The following is a 14,385-nucleotide window of genomic DNA, read 5'->3' as shown; positions in this document are numbered from 1 at the left end:
AGATAGAGAGGAGAGAGGGGAGAGAGAGGGGAGAGAGATGAGGGGGAGGAGAGATAAAGAGGAGAGAGGGGAGAGAGAGGGGAGAGATATGAGGGGGAGGAGAGATAGAGAGGAGAGAGAGAGGGGAGAGAGATGAGGGGGAGGAGAGATAGAGAGGAGAGAGGGGAGAGAGATGAGGGGGAGGAGAGATAGAGAGGAGAGAGGGGAGAGAGATGAGGGGGAGGAGAGATAGAGAGGAGAGAAGGGACAGAGATGAGGGGGAGGGGCGAGAGAGGAGAGACGGGAGAGGGGAGAGAGATGAGGGGGAGGGAGAGATAGAGAGGAGAGAGGGGAGAGAGAGGGGAGAGAGATGAGTGGGAGGAGAGATAGAGAGGAGAGAGGGGAGAGAGATGAAGGGGAAGAGAGATAGAGAGGAGAGAGAGGGGAGAGAGAGAGGGGATAGAGATGAGGGGGAGGAGAGATAGAGAGGAGAGATGGGAGAGGGAGAGAGAGAGAGAGAGAGGGTAGAGAGATGATAGGGAGGAGAGATAGAGGGGAGAGAGAGGGGAGAGAGAGAGGGGAGAGAGATGAGGGGGAGGAGAGATAGAGAGGAGAGAGGGGAGAGAGATGAGGGGGAGGAGAGATAGAGAGGAGAGAGGGGAGAGAGATGAAGGGGAGGAGAGATAGAGAGGAGAGAGGGGAGAGAGAGGGGAGAGAGAGAGGGGATAGAGGTGAGGGGGAGGAGAGATAGAGAGGAGAGATGGGAGAGGGGAGAGAGAGAGAGAGAGAGGGGAGAGAGATGAGAGGGAGGAGAGATAGAGGGGAGAGAGAGGGAGAGAGATGAGGGGGAGGAGAGATAGAGAGGAGAGAGGGGAGAGAGATGAGGGGGAGGAGAGATAGAGAGGAGAGAGGGGAGAGAGATGAAGGTGAGGAGAGATAGAGAGGAGAGAGGGGAGAGGAGAGGGGAGAGAGAGAGGGGATAGAGATGAGGGGGAGGAGAGATAGAGAGGAGAGATGGGAGAGGGGAGAGAGAGAGAGAGAGGGGAGAGAGATGAGAGGGAGGAGAGATAGAGGGGAGAGAGAGAGGGGAGAGAGATGAGGGGGAGGAGAGATAGAGAGGAGAGAGGGGAGAAGATGAGGGGAGGAGAGATAGAGAGGAGAGAGGAGAGAGAGGGAAATAGAGGGGAGATAGAGAGGAGAGAGAGTTGAGAGGGGAGAGAGAGGGGAGAGAGAGAGAGGGGAGATAGATAGGAGAGAGATGAGGGGAGGAGAGATAGAGGTGAGAGAGAGGGGAGAGAGATGAGAGGGAGGAGAGATAGAGGGGAGAGAGGGGAGAGAGAGAGGGGAGAGAGATGAGGGGGAGGAGAGATAGAGAGGAGAGAGGGGAGAGAGATGAGGGGGAGGAGAGATAGAGAGGAGAGAGGGGAGAGAGATGAGGGGGGAGGAGAGATAGAGAGGAGAGAGGGGAGAGAGATGAAGGGGAGGAGAGATAGAGAGGAGAGAGGGGAGAGAGAGGGGAGAGAGAGAGGGGGATAGAGGTGAGGGGGAGGAGAGATAGAGAGGAGAGATGGGAGAGGGGAGAGAGAGAGAGAGAGGGGAGAGAGATGAGAGGGAGGAGAGATAGAGGGGAGAGAGAGGGGAGAGAGATGAGGGGGAGGAGAGATAGAGAGGAGAGAGGGGAGAGAGATGAGGGGGAGGAGAGATAGAGAGGAGAGAGGGGAGAGAGATGAAGGTGAGGAGAGATAGAGAGGAGAGAGGGGAGAGAGAGGGGAGAGAGAGAGGGGATAGAGATGAGGGGGAGGAGAGATAGAGAGGAGAGATGGGAGAGGGGAGAGAGAGAGAGAGAGGGGAGAGAGATGAGAGGGAGAGAGATAGAGGGGAGAGAGAGAGGGGAGAGAGATGAGGGGGAGGAGAGATAGAGAGGAGAGAGGGGAGAGAGATGAGGGGGAGGAGAGATAGAGAGGAGAGAGGAGAGAGAGGGGGAAATAGAGGGGAGATAGAGAGGAGAGAGAGTTGAGAGGGGAGAGAGAGGGGAGAGAGAGAGAGGGGAGATAGGAGAGAGATGAGGGGAGGAGAGATAGAGGTGAGAGAGAGGGGAGAGAGATGAGAGGGAGGAGAGATAGAGGGAGAGAGGGGAGAGAGGAGGGAGAGAGATGAGGGGGAGGAGAGATAGAGAGGAGAGAGGGGAGAGAGATGAGGGGGAGGAGAGATAGAGAGGAGAGAGGAGGAGAGGGGAATAGAGGGGAGATAGAGAGGAGAGAGAGAGGGGAGATAGAGGGGAGTAGAGGGAGATAGAGGTGAGAGGGGGGAGAGAGAGAGAGAGAGGAGAGAGCGGTGGGAGGGGAGAGAGAGAGGAGAGAGAAGTGAGTGTGGAGAGAGAGAGGAGAGAGAGGTGAGATGGGGAGAGAGAGAGGAGAGAGAGGTGAGATGGGAGAGAGAGAGGGGAAAGAGGATTTTCATAATATCTTAGAATGGAGAGGAGTGCAGAGGGGTATGTGATTATGTGTGTTTAAAGTCAAATGCTTTAGAGGGCAAAATAAAACACCTCTTGCTCTCTTCAGTAATGTAAGGGAACATTACTCTAATCTTCCTCCGCTATTCAACTACTGACGTAGCTAATCTTCTGATCCAGACTGGGCTTTATAAAGAGTACATACTCAGCCTCCCTCCATCCGTCTACTACATCCCTCCCTCCCCCTCCTCATTTGTCAAGCTAGACGTCTTACAAAGGAAACAGACGTTAATGGGTTTAGTCATCTAATTCCCACAGCTAGTTACCTCAGGAAGGATTTTGGTAGCATCGTACTTGAACCCTCTATCATACAGACCACATTAGACTGTCATAAGGATGACAAAAGAGATCCATTGGCCGTTATAACATCAGCTTTGGGTCTTTACGTTTCAACACCTTTGTGGAATGAGATGCAGTCACATCCCGATGTTCACTCACCTGTAGAGAGAAGTGGAGTTTGAAGCCAGGCTTTGCCACGAAGTAGTCGTCTGACTTGAAGGAGACTTTGAGGGTGTTGGTTTTGGAGGTAAGTCGAGGGGGGACTCTCTGACCACACCATCTCCCCCAGACAATAGTACTGGTCTCTGAGATGTCCTCCACCTCCACAAAGTCATATCTGCAAGGGAAGGGGGAGAGGAGGGGCTCACTAGATTTTCAATCAATGGATTTAATACAAGAACGGATCAATCAATGGATATAATATATCAATGGATCAATCAATGAATAATCACTGTTCATTAGAAAAGGTATAATTGTTGGCGAGCCAATCACCAGTCACCTCCCTCCCCCTCTTTATATCTTTCCTAATTTCTCCCCTCTCGCTTTCTGTTCCTCTCCCCTCCTGTTCCTCTCCCCTCTCGCTTTCTGTTCCTCTCCCCTCTCACTTTTTGTGCCTCTCCCCTCCTGTTCCTCTCCCCTCTCGCTTTCTGTTCCTCTCCCCTCTCGCTTTTTGTGCCTCTCCCCTCCTGTTCCTCTCCCCTCTCGCTTTCTGTTTCGCTTTCTGTTCCTCTCCACTCCTGTTCCTCCCTCCTCTCCCTTTCTGTTCCTCTCCCCTCTCACTTTCTGTTCCTCTCCCCTCCTGTTCCTCTCCCCTCTCACTTTCTGTTCCTCTCCCCTCTCGCTTTCTGTTCCTCTCCCCTCTCACTTTCTGTTTCGCTTTCTGTTCCTCTCCCCTCCTGTTCCTCTCCCCTCTCGCTTTCTGTTCCTCTCCCCTCTCGCTTTCTGTTCCTCTCCCCTCCTGTTCCTCTCCCCTCTCGCTTTCTGTTCCTCTCCCCTCTCGCTTTCTGTTCCTCTCCCCTCCTGTTCCTCTCCCCTCTGGCTTTCTGTTCCTCTCCTCTCCCCTTCTGTTCCTCTCCCCTCTCGCTTTCTGTTCCTCTCCCCTCTCGCTTTCTGTTTCGCTTTCTGTTCCTCTCCCCTCTCGCTTTCTGTCCCTCTCCCCTCTCGCTTTCTGTTCCTCTCCCCTGCTGTCCCTCTCCTCTCTCGGTTTCTGTTCCTCTCTCCTCCTGTTCCTCTCCCCTCTCGCTTTCTGTTCCTCTCCCCTCTCGCTTTCTGTTCCTCTCCCCTCCTATTCCTCCCCCCTCTCGCTTTCTGTTCCTCTCCCCTCTCGCTTTCTGTTCCTCTCCCCTCTCGCTTTCTGTTCCTCTCCTCTCCCCTCCTGTTCCTCTCCCCTCTCGCTTTCTGTTCCTCTCCCCTCTCGCTTTCTGTTTCGCTTTCTGTTCCTCTCCCCTCTCGCTTTCTGTTCCTCTCCCCTCCTGTTCCTCTCCCCTCTCGCTTTCTGTTCCTCTCCCCTCCTGTTCCTCTCCCCTCTCGCTTTCTGTTCCTCTCCCCTCTCGCTTTCTGTTCCTCTCCCCTCCTGTTCCTCTCCCCTCTGGCTTTCTGTTCCTCTCCTCTCCCCTTCTGTTCCTCTCCCCTCTCGCTTTCTGTTCCTCTCCCCTCTCGCTTTCTGTTTCGCTTTCTGTTCCTCTCCCCTCTCGCTTTCTGTCCCTCTCCCCTCTCGCTTTCTGTTCCTCTCCCCTGCTGTTCCTCTCCTCTCTCGGTTTCTGTTCCTCTCTCCTCCTGTTCCTCTCCCCTCTCGCTTTCTGTTCCTCTCCCCTCTCGCTTTCTGTTCCTCTCCCCTCCTATTCCTCCCCCCTCTCGCTTTCTGTTCCTCTCCCCTCTCGCTTTCTGTTCCTCTCCCCTCTCGCTTTCTGTTCCTCTCCTCTCCCCTCCTGTTCCTCTCCCCTCTCGCTTTCTGTTCCTCTCCCCTCTCGCTTTCTGTTTCGCTTTCTGTTCCTCTCCCCTCTCGCTTTCTGTTCCTCTCCCCTCCTGTTCCTCTCCACTCTCGCTTTCTGTTCCTCTCCCCTCTAGCTTTCTGTTCCTCTCCCCTCCTGTTCCTCTCCCCTCTCGCTTTCTGTTCCTCTCCCCTCTCGCTTTCTGTTCCTCTCCCCTCCTGTTCCTCTCCCCTCTCGCTTTCTGTTCCTCTCCCCTCTCGCTTTCTGTTCCTCTCCCCTCCTGTTCCTCTCCCCTCTGGCTTTCTGTTCCTCTCCTCTCCCCTTCTGTTCCTCTCCCCTCTCGCTTTCTGTTCCTCTCCCCTCTCGCTTTCTGTTTCGCTTTCTGTTCCTCTCCCCTCTCGCTTTCTGTCCCTCTCCCCTCTCGCTTTCTGTTCCTCTCCCCTGCTGTTCCTCTCCTCTCTCGGTTTCTGTTCCTCTCTCCTCCTGTTCCTCTCCCCTCTCGCTTTCTGTTCCTCTCCCCTCTCGCTTTCTGTTCCTCTCCCCTCCTATTCCTCCCCCCTCTCGCTTTCTGTTCCTCTCCCCTCTCGCTTTCTGTTCCTCTCCCCTCTCGCTTTCTGTTCCTCTCCTCTCCCCTCCAGTTCCTCTCCCCTCTCGCTTTCTGTTCCTCTCCCCTCTCGCTTTCTGTTTCGCTTTCTGTTCCTCTCCCCTCTCGCTTTCTGTTCCTCTCCCCTCCTGTTCCTCTCCCCTCTCGCTTTCTGTTCCTCTCCCCTCTAGCTTTCTGTTCCTCTCCCCTCTCGCTTTCTGTGCCTCTCCCCTCCTGTTCCTCTCCCCTCTCGCTTTCTGTTCCTCTCCCCTCTCTCTTGTCTAAAGTGCTTACAAAGACAAATGCCTTTGGTTTGGGGATTAAAAGCCTATTCTCTCTCCTCACCCTCAAGGACATATTCTTCATTACTGCAAAGACGGCAAACCTTCATCCATCCCTCCCTCCCTCTCTCTTTCCCTCCTCTCTTTAGTCTCTGTAGATGTTGATACCCTCATCAGAGGGATGACAGCCTACTCTCTTCCAGCCTACTCTCTTCACTCAAATCTCCCTTTTCATCTGTTACAAACTCAGCCAACTTTCTCTCTCCCTGGCACTTCAATCTCTCACCTCTCTATCCTCCCCTCCCTCTCTCACCTGCAGACTTCGTTCTCTGGTTCCTCCAGTGCAAAGTGGGAGTCAAACTCCAGGGTGATGCGGGTGTTGTGGGGCGACAGTAGTTTCCATGACAACTGCAGGTTCCTGGGATAGGCGTTAGGAAAGCGGGGGCTCTGGATGACTCCTCCCGTTGCCGTTACCGTGACGACCTCTTCTTTCCGGTACAAGTCTGTAAGGTGATTGCTGTCTGTTAGCAGTTATAACTGGTATAGGTTAGTGAGTTTACTCTCTGGGATTTTATACACAGTGATACAGAGTCAGAGAGAGAGCGAGAGTGAGACAGAGAGAGACTGAGAGAGAAACAGAGAAAAACAGAGACCGAGACCAAGAGAAACAGAGACCGAAACCGAGAGAGAGACCGAGAGAGAGACCAAGACCGAGAGACCGAGACAGAGACAGAGACCGAGAGAGAGACTGACAGAGACCGAGCGAGAAAAAGAAAGACAGAGACCAACAGAGACCGACAGAGAGACAGAGACCGACAGAGAGACAGAGACCGACAGAGAGACAGTGACCCGGCAGAGAGACAGAGACACCGAGAGAGAGACAGAGACACCGAGAGAGAGACAGGGAGAGACAGACCGAGACAGAGAGAGACCGAGAGAGCGAGACCGAGAGAGAGAGAGCGAGGCCGACAGAGAGCGAGATAGAGAGAGAGAGCGAGACAGAGAGCGAGACAGAGTGAGAGAGCGAGACAGAGAGCGAGACAGAGAGATAGAGCGAGAAGAGAGAGAGAGCGAGACAGAGAGAGAGAGAGAGAAGAGAGAGAGAGCAAGAAAAGAGAGCGAGCGAGAAGAGAGACAGAGAGCGAGCGAGACACAGAGAGAGAGAGAAAGACAGAGAAAGAGAGAGAGACAGAGAGACAGGGACAGAGCCAGAGAGCCAGCGAGAGAGAGACAGACAAAGAATAACAGTAAATTAAGCTGTTCAAATAAATACAGTTTATATTCCTACATAGTCCTAATGCTCTGTGACTACATAGTCCTAATGCTCTGTGACTACATAGTCCTAATGCTCTGTGACTACATAGTCCTAATGCTCTATGACTACATAGTCCTAATGCTCTATGACTACATAGTCCTAATGCTCTATGACTACATAGTCATAATGCTCTGTGACTACATAGTCCTAATGCTCTGTGACTACATAGTCCTCCTAATGCTCTGCGACTACATAGTCCTAATGCTCTGTGACTACATAGTCCTCCTAATGCTCTGTGACTACATAGTCCTCCTAATGCTCTGTGACTAAATAGTCCTAATGTTCTGTGACTACATAGTCCTAATGCTCTGTGACTACATAGTCCTAATGCTCTGTGACTACATAGTCCTAATGCTCTGTGACTTCATAGTCCTTCTAATGCTCTGCGATTATATTCCTCCTAATGCTCTGTGACTACATAGTCCTCCTAATGCTCTGTGACTACATAGTCCTCCTAATGCTCTGTGACTACATAGTCCTCCTAATGCTCTGTGACTACATAGTCCTCCTAATGCTCTGTGACTACATAGTCCTCCTAATGCTCTGTGACTACATAGTCCTCCTAATGCTCTGTGACTACAAAGTCCTCCTAATGCTCTGCGATTATATTCCTCCTAATGCTCTGTGACTACATAGTCCTCCTAATGCTCTGCGATTATTTTGCTCCTAATGCTCTGTGACTACATAGTCCTACATAGTCCTAATGTTCTGTGACTACATAGTCTAATGCTCTGTGACTATAGTCCTACATTGTCTTAATGCTCTGTGGCTACATAGTCCTAATGCTCTGTGACTACATAGTCCTCCTAATGCTCTGCGATTATATTCCTCCTAATGCTCTGTGACTACATAGTCCTCCTAATGCTCTGTGACTACATAGTCCTCCTAATGCTCTGTGACTACATAGTCCTCCTAGTGCTCTGTGACTACATAGTCCTCCTAATGCTCTGTGACTACATAGTCCTCTTAATGCTCTGTGACTACATAGTCCTCCTAATGCTCTGTGACTACATAGTCCTCCTAGTGCTCTGCGATTATATTCCTCCTAATGCTCTGTGACTACATAGTCCTCCTAATGCTCTGTGACTACATAGTCCTAATGCTCTGTGACTACATAGTCCTAATGCTCTGTGACTACATATTCCTCCTAATGCTCTGCGATTATATTCCTCCTAATGCTCTGTGACTACATAGTCCTCCTAATGCTCTGTGACTACATAGTCCTCCTAATGCTCTGTGACTACATAGTCCTCCTAATGCTCTGCGATTATATTCCTCCTAATGCTCTGTGACTACATAGTCCTAATAATGCTCTGTGACTACATAGTCCTCCTAATGCTCTGTGACTACATAGTCATCCTAATGCTCTGTGACTACATAGTCCTCCTAATGCTCTGCGATTATATTCCTCCTAATGCTCTGTGACTACATAGTCCTCCTAATGCTCTGTGACTACATAGTCCTCCTAATGCTATGTGACTACATAGTCCTCCTAATGCTCTGCGATTATATTCCTCCTAATGCTCTGTGACTACGTAGTTCTCCTAATGCTCTGTGACTACATAGTCCTCCTAATGCTCTGCGATTATATTCCTCCTAATGCTCTGTGACTACATAGTCCTCCTAATGCTCTGTGTGTACATAGTCCTCCTAATGCTCTGTGACTACATAGTCCTCCTAATGCTCTGTGACTACATAGTCCTCCTAATGCTCTGCGATTATATTCCTCCTAATGCTCTGTGACTACATAGTCCTCCTAATGCTCTGTGACTACATAGTCCTCCTAATGCTCTGCGATTATATTCCTCCTAATGCTCTGTGACTACATAGTCCTCCTAATGCTCTGTGACTACATAGTCCTCCTAATGCTCTGCGATTATATTCATCCTAATGCTCTGTGACTACATAGTCCTCCTAATGCTCTGTGACTACATAGTCCTCCTAATGCTCTGTGACTACATAGTCCTCCTAATGCTCTGTGACTACATAGTCCTCCTAATGCTCTGCGATTATATTCCTCCTAATGCTCTGTGACTACATAGTCCTCCTAATGTTCTGTGACTACATAGTCCTCCTAATGCTCTGCGATTATATTCCTCCTAATGCTCTGTGACTACATAGTCCTCCTAATGCTCTGTGACTACATAGTCCTCCTAATGCTCTGTGACTACATAGTCCTCCTAGTGCTCTGCGATTATATTCCTCCTAGTGCTCTGTGACTACATAGTCCTCCTAGTGCTCTGTGACTACATAGTCCTCCTAATGCTCTGCGATTATATTCCTCCTAGTGCTCTGTGACTACATAGTCCTCCTAGTGCTCTGTGACTACATAGTCCTCCTAATGCTCTGCGATTATATTCCTCCTAATGCTCTGTGACTACGTAGTCCTCCTAATGCTCTGTGACTACATAGTCCTCCTAATGCTCTGTGACTACATAGTCCTCCTAGTGCTCTGCGATTATATTCCTCCTAGTGCTCTGTGACTACATAGTCCTCCTAGTGCTCTGTGACTACATAGTCCTCCTAATGCTCTGTGATTATATTCCTCCTAATGCTCTGTGACTACATAGTCCTCCTAATTATCTGTGACTACATAGTCCTCCTAATGCTCTGTGACTACATAGTCCTCCTAATGCTCTGTGACTACATAGTCCTCCTAGTGCTCTGTGACTACATAGTCCTCCTAATGCTCTGCGATTATATTCCTCCTAATGCTCTGTGACTACATAGTCCTCCTAATGCTCTGTGACTACATAGTCCTCCTAATGCTGTGCGATTATATTCCTCCTAATGCTCTGTGACTACGTAGTCCTCCTAATGCTCTGTGACTACATAGTCCTCCTAATGCTCTGCGATTATATTCCTCCTAATGCTCTGTGACTACATAGTCCTCCTAGTGCTCTGTGACTACATAGTCCTCCTAATGCTCTGTGACTACATAGTCCTCCTAATGCTCTGTGACTACATAGTCCTCCTAATGCTCTGTGACTACATAGTCCTCCTAATGCTCTGTGACTACATAGTCCTCCTAATGCTCTGCGATTATATTCCTCCTAATGCTCTGTGACTACATAGTGCTCCTAATGCTCTGTGTGTACACAGTCCTCCTAATGCTCTGTGACTACATAGTCCTCCTAATGCTCTGTGACTACATAGTCCTAATGCTCTGCGAATATATTCCTCCTAATGCTCTGTGACTACATAGTCCTCCTAATGCTCTGCGATTATATTCCTCCTAATGCTCTGTGACTACATAGTCCTCCTAATGCTCTGTGACTACATAGTCCTCCTAATGCTCTGTGACTACATAGTCCTCCTAATGCTCTGTGACTACATAGTCCTCCTAATGCTCTGCGATTATATTCCTCCTAATGCTCTGTGACTACGTAGTTCTCCTAATGCTCTGTGACTACATAGTCCTCCTAATGCTCTGCGATTATATTCCTCCTAATGCTCTGTGACTACATAGTCCTCCTAATGTTCTGTGACTACATAGTCCTCCTAATGCTCTGTGACTACATATTCCTCCTAATGCTCTGCGATTATATTCCTCCTAATGCTCTGTGACTACATAGTCCTCCTAATGCTCTGTGACTACATAGTCCTCCTAATGCTCTGTGACTACATAGTCCTCCTAATGCTCTGCGATTATATTCCTCCTAATGCTCTGTGACTACATAGTCCTACTAATGCTCTGTGACTACATAGTCCTCCTAATGCTCTGTGACTACATAGTCCTCCTAATGCTCTGCGATTATATTCCTCCTAATGCTCTGTGACTACATAGTCCTCCTAATGCTCTGTGACTACATAGTCCTCCTAATGCTCTGCGATTATATTCCTCCTAATGCTCTGTGACTACATAGTCCTCCTAATGCTCTGTGACTACATAGTCCTCCTAATGCTCTGCGATTATATTCATCCTAATGCTCTGTGACTACATAGTCCTCCTAATGCTCTGTGACTACATAGTCCTCCTAATGCTCTGTGACTACATAGTCCTCCTAATGCTCTGTGACTACATAGTCCTCCTAATGCTCTGCGATTATATTCCTCCTAATGCTCTGTGACTACATAGTCCTCCTAATGTTCTGTGACTACATAGTCCTCCTAATGCTCTGCGATTATATTCCTCCTAATGCTCTGTGACTACGTAGTCCTCCTAATGCTCTGTGACTACATAGTCCTCCTAATGCTCTGTGACTACATAGTCCTCCTAGTGCTCTGCAATTATATTCCTCCTAGTGCTCTGTGACTACATAGTCCTCCTAGTGCTCTGTGACTACATAGTCCTCCTAATGCTCTGTGATTATATTCCTCCTAATGCTCTGTGACTACATAGTCCTCCTAATGCTCTGTGACTACATAGTCCTCCTAATGCTCTGTGACTACATAGTCCTCCTAATGCTCTGTGACTACATAGTCCTCCTAGTGCTCTGTGACTACATAGTCCTCCTAATGCTCTGCGATTATATTCCTCCTAATGCTCTGTGACTACATAGTCCTCCTAATGCTCTGTGACTACATAGTCCTCCTAATGCTCTGCGATTATATTCCTCCTAATGCTCTGTGACTACGTAGTCCTCCTAATGCTCTGTGACTACATAGTCCTCCTAATGCTCTGCGATTATATTCCTCCTAATGCTCTGTGACTACATAGTCCTCCTAATGCTCTGTGACTACATAGTCCTCCTAATGCTCTGCGATTATATTCCTCCTAATGCTCTGTGACTACGTAGTCCTCCTAATGCTCTGTGACTACATAGTCCTCCTAATGCTCTGCGATTATATTCCTCCTAATGCTCTGTGACTACATAGTCCTCCTAGTGCTCTGTGACTACATAGTCCTCCTAATGCTCTGTGACTACATAGTCCTCCTAATGCTCTGTGACTACATAGTCCTCCTAATGCTCTGTGACTACATAGTCCTCCTAATGCTCTGTGACTACATAGTCCTCCTAATGCTCTGCGATTATATTCCTCCTAATGCTCTGTGACTACATAGTCCTCCTAATGCTCTGTGTGTACATAGTCCTCCTAATGCTCTGTGACTACATAGTCCTCCTAATGCTCTGTGACTACATAGTCCTAATGCTCTGCGAATATATTCCTCCTAATGCTCTGTGACTACATAGTCCTCCTAATGCTCTGTGACTACATAGTCCTCCTAATGCTCTGCGATTATATTCCTCCTAATGCTCTGTGACTACATAGTCCTCCTAATGCTCTGTGACTACATAGTCCTCCTAATGCTCTGTGACTACATAGTCCTCCTAATGCTCTGTGACTACATAGTCCTCCTAATGCTCTGCGATTATATTCCTCCTAATGCTCTGTGACTACATAGTCCTCCTAATGCTCTGTGACTACATAGTCCTCCTAATGCTCTGCGATTATATTCCTCCTAATGCTCTGTGACTACATAGTCCTCCTAATGCTCTGTGACTACATAGTCCTCCTAATGCTCTGTGACTACATAGTCCTCCTAATGCTCTGTGACTACATAGTCCTCCTAATGCTCTGTGATTACATAGTCCTCCTAATGCTCTGTGACTACATAGTCCTCCTAATGCTCTGTGACTACATAGTCCTCCTAATGCTCTGCGATTATATTCCTCCTAATGCTCTGTGACTACATAGTCCTCCTAATGCTCTGTGACTACATAGTCCTCCTAATGCTCTGTGACTACATAGTCCTCCTAGTGCTCTGCGATTATATTCCTCCTAGTGCTCTGTGACTACATAGTCCTCCTAGTGCTCTGTGACTACATAGTCCTCCTAATGCTCTGCGATTATATTCCTCCTAGTGCTCTGTGACTACATAGTCCTCCTAGTGCTCTGTGACTACATAGTCCTCCTAATGCTCTGCGATTATATTCCTCCTAATGCTCTGTGACTACGTAGTCCTCCTAATGCTCTGTGACTACATAGTCCTCCTAATGCTCTGTGACTACATAGTCCTCCTAGTGCTCTGCGATTATATTCCTCCTAGTGCTCTGTGACTACATAGTCCTCCTAGTGCTCTGTGACTACATAGTCCTCCTAATGCTCTGTGATTATATTCCTCCTAATGCTCTGTGACTACATAGTCCTCCTAATTATCTGTGACTACATAGTCCTCCTAATGCTCTGTGACTACATAGTCCTCCTAATGCTCTGTGACTACATAGTCCTCCTAGTGCTCTGTGACTACATAGTCCTCCTAATGCTCTGCGATTATATTCCTCCTAATGCTCTGTGACTACATAGTCCTCCTAATGCTCTGTGACTACATAGTCCTCCTAATGCTGTGCGATTATATTCCTCCTAATGCTCTGTGACTACGTAGTCCTCCTAATGCTCTGTGACTACATAGTCCTCCTAATGCTCTGCGATTATATTCCTCCTAATGCTCTGTGACTACATAGTCCTCCTAATGCTCTGTGACTACATAGTCCTCCTAATGCTCTGCGATTATATTCCTCCTAATGCTCTGTGACTACATAGTCCTCCTAGTGCTCTGTGACTACATAGTCCTCCTAATGCTCTGTGACTACATAGTCCTCCTAATGCTCTGTGACTACATAGTCCTCCTAATGCTCTGTGACTACATAGTCCTCCTAATGCTCTGTGACTACATAGTCCTCCTAATGCTCTGCGATTATATTCCTCCTAATGCTCTGTGACTACATAGTGCTCCTAATGCTCTGTGTGTACACAGTCCTCCTAATGCTCTGTGACTACATAGTCCTCCTAATGCTCTGTGACTACATAGTCCTAATGCTCTGCGAATATATTCCTCCTAATGCTCTGTGACTACATAGTCCTCCTAATGCTCTGCGATTATATTCCTCCTAATGCTCTGTGACTACATAGTCCTCCTAATGCTCTGTGACTACATAGTCCTCCTAATGCTCTGTGACTACATAGTCCTCCTAATGCTCTGTGACTACATAGTCCTCCTAATGCTCTGCGATTATATTCCTCCTAATGCTCTGTGACTACGTAGTTCTCCTAATGCTCTGTGACTACATAGTCCTCCTAATGCTCTGCGATTATATTCCTCCTAATGCTCTGTGACTACATAGTCCTCCTAATGTTCTGTGACTACATAGTCCTCCTAATGCTCTGTGACTACATATTCCTCCTAATGCTCTGCGATTATATTCCTCCTAATGCTCTGTGACTACATAGTCCTCCTAATGCTCTGTGACTACATAGTCCTCCTAATGCTCTGTGACTACATAGTCCTCCTAATGCTCTGCGATTATATTCCTCCTAATGCTCTGTGACTACATAGTCCTACTAATGCTCTGTGACTACATAGTCCTCCTAATGCTCTGTGACTACATAGTCCTCCTAATGCTCTGCGATTATATTCCTCCTAATGCTCTGTGACTACATAGTCCTCCTAATGCTCTGTGACTACATAGTCCTCCTAATGCTCTGCGATTATATTCCTCCTAATGCTCTGTGACTACATAGTCCTCCTAATGCTCTGTGACTACATAGTCCTCCTAATGCTC

The 14,385-nt window shown here is 48.3% G+C and overlaps 1 protein-coding gene across 1 annotated transcript in view; it reads right to left on the bottom strand.

Annotated features, from left to right (window-relative positions):
* The window catches only part of LOC110507975 (platelet-derived growth factor D), a 75,180-nt gene that overhangs the window by 18,939 nt on the left and 41,856 nt on the right, over nucleotides 1–14,385 (bottom strand). The window contains exons 2-3 of the mRNA XM_036965549.2: nucleotides 5,879–6,068; nucleotides 2,930–3,107 (exon numbers count right to left, since the gene is read on the bottom strand). Coding sequence (XP_036821444.1) covers nucleotides 2,930–3,107; nucleotides 5,879–6,068 — 368 coding nt within the window. The remainder of the gene's footprint in view (nucleotides 1–2,929; nucleotides 3,108–5,878; nucleotides 6,069–14,385) is intronic.

This window comes from Oncorhynchus mykiss, chromosome 27 (genome assembly GCF_057628025.1).
Source record: "Oncorhynchus mykiss isolate SJ-2025 chromosome 27, ASM5762802v1, whole genome shotgun sequence".
Classification (NCBI taxonomy): domain Eukaryota; kingdom Metazoa; phylum Chordata; class Actinopteri; order Salmoniformes; family Salmonidae; genus Oncorhynchus; species Oncorhynchus mykiss.
The sequence above is the reverse complement of the archived record's forward strand: the minus strand, read 5'-3'. Positions and strand labels throughout refer to the sequence as shown.